General features: G+C 32.8%; 1 protein-coding gene across 2 annotated transcripts in view; it reads right to left on the reverse strand.

Moving 5' to 3' along the window:
* The window catches only part of ArfGAP1 (ADP-ribosylation factor GTPase-activating protein 1), a 44,091-nt gene extending 38,326 nt beyond the window's left edge, over positions 1 to 5,765 (reverse strand). For both annotated transcript variants that reach the window (XM_089098265.1, XM_089098264.1), the window contains exon 1: positions 5,705 to 5,765. In XM_089098265.1, the coding sequence (XP_088954391.1) occupies positions 5,705 to 5,764 (60 nt within the window). In that variant the 5' untranslated portion in view covers position 5,765. The remainder of the gene's footprint in view (positions 1 to 5,704) is intronic.
* Between the last annotated feature and the right edge of the window lie 235 nt (positions 5,766 to 6,000).

The raw sequence follows: 6,000 nt of genomic DNA on the forward strand, positions 1-6,000 counted from the left end.
TTATGATACCTCCAAATGTTTAAAATAAACTTACCCTACAGACATTAATAGTGCAAGAAAAGTTGCACAGTCTCCAATGAAGGGAAACAATACGTCATAAGGGGGGTTGTCAGAAATTTTTTTATCAAATTCAGTATATTTGAAAACCTTTTATTTTTCCAAGAGAAGGATAGTCACAGATACATCTTGTTTTTGTTTTTAGTTGTGTGTGTTTTTTTTGGGGTGATCATATTGAGTCATAGTCATTAAATATTGACAGGGGACACAGATAAGGTTCTATGGTCTTTTGGAGCAAGAATAGGGATCCCAGGGACCCCCCCCCCCTGCAAAGTGGTTATTTCTGTCATTTTGTGGCAGTAATCACAAAAAATTTAGCCTAATGCTATGTAGTGTGAAAATTGTCTGAGAGCAAGTTGGTTTTGAAACATGAAACACTATTTACATAGCCTTTCAGTATCAGATGCTATAATGTCTTGCAGAGGTGCATCTATCCCTAAATATATTTGCAATTGAAACAAAATAGGTAGTAATTCTTGATGATCATTTTCAATCTTTATTTGAATGAATTGATACAAGCCCCCCCCCCTCAGCGGACTCTTATGATAGATATAACCTTATACTATAAGAAAATACAAAATTCTAAATGGCAGGCTTTTGGTAATTTTGGAAAGTGTTTTTGTTATGTGAATAGAACTCAGAAATGGGTCAGGGGCCTAATTAATGTCCTGGAAAGGCATTTTTGAAGTATCTACCTCTTCACCTCCAACTCTAAATAACATTGACCTTTGACAAACTTTGCAGTATTAGAATGAAAGAGATGAGATATACATTTATTAAAAAAGAAAACAAACACTATTGCTAAGCTTATTGCTTATTGAGCTTTTGCCAAGAAAGGCAATAAGCTAACTATTGGGAATAGATCTACAGCACAAATGAGGCTGGAGTAATTTGTTTTGAGCATCTCAATATTGCTAAATCTTGAATTATGAGATGCTAAAGAATTTGGAAATTAGTTCAAATTTGAAGGTATACTGCATGTCAGTATAACCTCAGAGATTACACAAATACTATTCCAATAGTCCTCAGGGTCTTTGCTTGATAATATTTTGGTCATATTCATAATAAAATGCATATTTAATTGGCCAAATCAAAGAATTTTGCAATCTCCTTTGACCTGATCACTTTTGCTAAAAAAAAAAACAACAAAAACACTGATCTTTCAACTTTCATTCAAACTAACCCTCTCTCAACGTTTTATGGCTACTGTATCTACATGATCACCACTGAACACAGATGAACAAAAACATGCATGCTTGACAATCCTTCTCTGGAAAAATAAAAAAATTCATATTTTGTAGATAGTGGCTTTAGGGTTCTCTTATAGTTTTCATTAACATCACACCCTTTTTGGAGAGAGTGCAACCTTTCTTCTACAATTATGTTAATTTTCATTAGATGATAAATTTCATACAAATCAATTTTGAATATTTAGAACAAATGATGTATTTTGTTCTTGCATAGCTATATTCAAAAATAAAAATAAAAATCCATGTCAAATTGAAAACTTTGGGGAATGTTGGGATGATGCTGAAGCAAATATCAAAAAACACTATTTGTGTGGTGAAAATCCCATAATTGCAATATCTCAGAAATAGCTGAGTGAAGTTTTTAAGTAGAAATTTTCAGTACATGCTGAACAAAACCAAAAGGCAATATGGACATCTAGGTTGGCAAATGGGCACAGCACCAACATCACAGGAATGGCTAGTGGTGTTCAGTTACAACTTTCAGGGTATGTTTAGGGGAATGGCTAGTGGTGTTAAGTTAAAAGTTTCAGGGTATGTTTAAGGAATGTTGAATATAATTAAACATAGTATAAGCATCCAGGTTGTCCAAAGGGTATATATACAATATCTCTGGAATGGTTAAAGACATTATACTGATTGTTGAGAAGGATGTTGGACTAACACCAGGCATGTCAAGTTTGGCAAAGGGCCATATGTGCAATACCTCATGTATGGCTAAGGGTATTAACATGAAAGTTGCAAGACATGTAGAAGGGGATGTTGAATTAAATCAAAAGACATTGTCTGAATCCAAGATGTAATGAGGGTGTATCATAGTCAATTAGGTTCAAATCTTATATAAGACAAATTTTTGTTTTAGAGAAAACTAAATGACTTTTTTAGTCTTAGAGAAGACTAAGCAGCTTGAACAAGATATAATACTACAATGTATTTATAATGAAATTATTCAACCATATTTGTCTATATTCACAGTTATAACTTGACAGTGATCAGTATGGCTTCAGCCATATGGAAGGCCAAAAATCCTGCAAGTCTTCAATTCGTTTATTTGAATAATACCCCCCCCCCCTGCCTATCTATACAAAGTTCTAAAGTAAAACAATAGTTAAAATTTTCTCCAAAATATAAACAAGAAGCTAATTCTTATGCAGAAAGACCAAAACAAAATTTAATAAATATTCCTTTTATTAAGTAGTGAAAAAAACTATGTCAATTAAAAATGAACAGAAATTAATTGTATAAACTTTTTCTGAACAATAAAGAAATTGAAAAAAAATAAGTCTTACCAAATTCAATAATTGCTTCTGGGTCAAATTCAATTTGAACCCTTAATGAGGCCCTAAAAGGTAACTTATTACCTTATTTTTAGTTTTTAGATTATGCTGTGAAGTTAAAAAATTAGTTAAATTTATTAAAATATGTTTATATAAAAATTAGCCTTTAAACAACTGTCTATGATGTTTCAATAGCCAGTAAGCAAAAAAAAAAAAAAAAAAAAAAAAAAAAAAAAAAAAAAAAAAAAAAAAGAAAGAAGATGTATTAGTGCTAGTCTATCCATTCAAAAATTGTATTTTCTTTGTTGTTAAACTTTCAGGGATGCATGTAGAGGCTAAAGTTTCCTGGGAAGGTAGGCTGTTCTGAAGTATCTACCTCTACTCCTTCTCCCCCTAGAGGGTCCTGCAATTTGCCTACATGACAGGTCACCTATTAAAATTTTGACAAATCAACATTTTACCTTAATTTCCAGTTATCAGTTTCTTTTTCTCTGGCTTTAATTATGAAAATACAATTCCTGTTATTTGAAAAGAATTTTAAGCCATATCAATGTTTTTTTTTCCAAAAATTTAGGAAATGTAGACTATTTGCATATCTTTAAAACCTTCTAAATTGGGATTGATTAAAGTTGTGAAGCTAAAAACAATTTTGTTGTGCTTCATTTAAGCAGAAGATCTATTTTGCAAGGTTCTACTTTTGCAACACACATATTTTTAAAGGTTGGGACCCTCAAGAGGGAGGAGTGGAGGTAGGTACTTGGGTAAAGTTCTACCAAATCATATTATTGAGTTAGGAATAAAGTGAATACACCATCCGATACCTATTTTTTATGCTGATTACAAATATAATAATCATTTCTATCAGAAATGAATTTCAGCCCCCTATATATGCCAATTCAGGGTTAGGTTAGGTTGCAGAAATATATACCCTGAATTGGCATATATAGGGGGGGGGGGCTGAAATTCATTTCCAATAGAAATGATTACTATATTCATAAAAAATCAGCATAAAAAAAGGCATCGGGTGGTATATTCACTTTATGTGCAAGTCAATGATATGATTTGGTAGAAATTTACTGCTACTTGAAAATATGGCAAATTTCTACCAAATCATATTATTGACTTATGCATAAAGTGAATATACCACTTGATGCCTTAATTTTATGCTGATTATGAATATAGTAATCATTTCTATTGCAAATGAATTCCAGCCCCCCTCCCCTATATATGCCAATTCAGGGTATATATTTCTACAACCTAACCTAACCCTGAATTGGCATATATAGGGGGGCTGAAGTTCATTTCCAATAGAAATGATTATTATATTCGTAATCAGCATAAAAAAAGACATTGAATGGTGTATTCACTTTATTCCTAACTCAATAATATGATTTGGTAGAAATTTACCAAAAAACCTTCCCAGGACATACTTTAGCCTATAGAACCATCCCTGAAAGTTTCATTTTCCTAATCTAGGCTAACTCCTTTCCAAGATAGCTAAAAGTAACTAAAGTAGAATTTTACCATTTCATTTTCCTAGCCATAATTCTTTCCTAGATAGGCCTAGCAGAAAGTAGCCTGTTAAAGTTCTACAAAATCATTTTATTGAGTTAGTACTAAAGTGAATACATCATTCGATGCCTTTTTTATGCTGATTACGAACATAATAAGCATTTCTATCGGAAATTGATTTCACCCCCCCCCCTATATAGGCGATACCTAACCTAACACAGAATTGGCATATATAGGGGGGGCTGAAATTCATTTCCGATAGAAATGATTATTATATTTGTAATCAGCATAAAAAAGGCATTGAATGGTGTATTCACTTTTTTCCTAACTCAATAATATGATTTTGCAGAACTTTACCAGGCTACTTTCTGCTAGGCCTATCTAGGAAAGAATTATGGCTAGGAAAATGAAATGGTAAAATTCTACTTTAGTTTGCCTAGCTAAAATATTACCCCTTTTTTCTTCTATGGGATTTCTGCCTCACAATGTATATTTAGGCCTACCAAGAAATCCTCTAATGGTAAATATTTACCAAATCATATTATTGCCTTAGGAATAAAGTGAATATACCCCTTGATGCCTTTTTTTATGCTCTTTCCGGTAAAATTCTACTTTAGCTACTTTTGGTTATCTTGAAAGAAGGCTAGGTTAGAAAAATGAAACTTTCAGGGATGGGTCTACAGGATAAAGTATGTCCCGGGAAGGCATTTTAAAGTACCTGCCTCTACTCCTTCTCAGTCAAGAGGGTCCTGAAATTTGCCTACTTGACAGGTCTATACCTATTGAAATTTTGACAAAACAATATTTTGCTGTAATTTTTCAGTCATCAGTTTATTTTTCTCTGGCTTTAGTTCTGAAAATGCAATTAGGCTACTGTTATTTGAGCATAATTTTAAGTCATATCAAAAATTTGTTTCAAAATTTAAGAATTGTATTTGCATATCTTCAAAACCTTATAAATTGGGATTGAGCAAAGTTGTGAAGCTGAAACCAATTTTGTTGTACTTCATTTAAGCAGAAGATCTGTTTTGCAAGGTTTCACTTTTATTACACATGGGTTTTTAAAGGTCATCAAAGGTCAGGACCCTCTAGAGGGAGAAGGAGTGGAGGTAAGTACTTCAAAATACCTTCCCAAGACATACTTAAGCCTGTAGATCCATCCATGAAAGTTTCATTTTCCTAACCTAACCCCTTTCCAAGATAGCCAAAAGTAACTAAAGTAGAATTTTACCCTCTTTCCAAATATAATAATCATTTTTATCAGACATGAATTTTGTCCCCAGCCTTATATACCAATTCAGGGTATAGGCCTATATTTGCACATTAGGGGAGGGGGTAAATTTTATTTCTGATGTAGCCTAAATGGGAGGTAAGTTTAAACTTTACCCCCATCCCCCTAATGTGCAAATATATACCCTGAATTGGTATATAGGGGTGGGGGTAAAATTCATTTCTGACAAAAATGATTAGGCTATTATATTTGGAAAGAGCATAAAAGAAGGCGTCCAGTGGTATATTCACTTTATTCGTAAGTCACTAATATGATTTGGTAAAAATTTACTCCTCTAATACCTGAACCAATTAACTAGGCTATTCAAGGGAACAACTTACATTGTTTTCATCTTTAGGACGAAGCTCCTGCAATACTTTTCTTGTCCTAGGACTAGCCATAGTTTTCTTCGGTTTCTTCTTACAGAGGAAATAGGTCTTTTTACTATTTAGACCTGTTTTATTTCGATAGGCCATTCCAATTCACTCTTCTCTTTCTACGTTTGATTAGGGATATATCTTAGCTTTAGTGAACTTGAGTGGAATGGATAAACTTCTCTTGTTCATACTAGTACAGAACGAACTCTAGCCCATAGTGACCGAAAAATTAAAGCCCAAATTCGGAAAAAAACTGTAAC

The sequence above is a fragment of the Artemia sp. Qi Xiang Cuo genome, chromosome 12 (genome assembly GCF_049724085.1).
Source record: "Artemia sp. Qi Xiang Cuo chromosome 12, ASM4972408v1, whole genome shotgun sequence".
Classification (NCBI taxonomy): Eukaryota; Metazoa; Arthropoda; class Branchiopoda; order Anostraca; family Artemiidae; genus Artemia; species Artemia sp. Qi Xiang Cuo.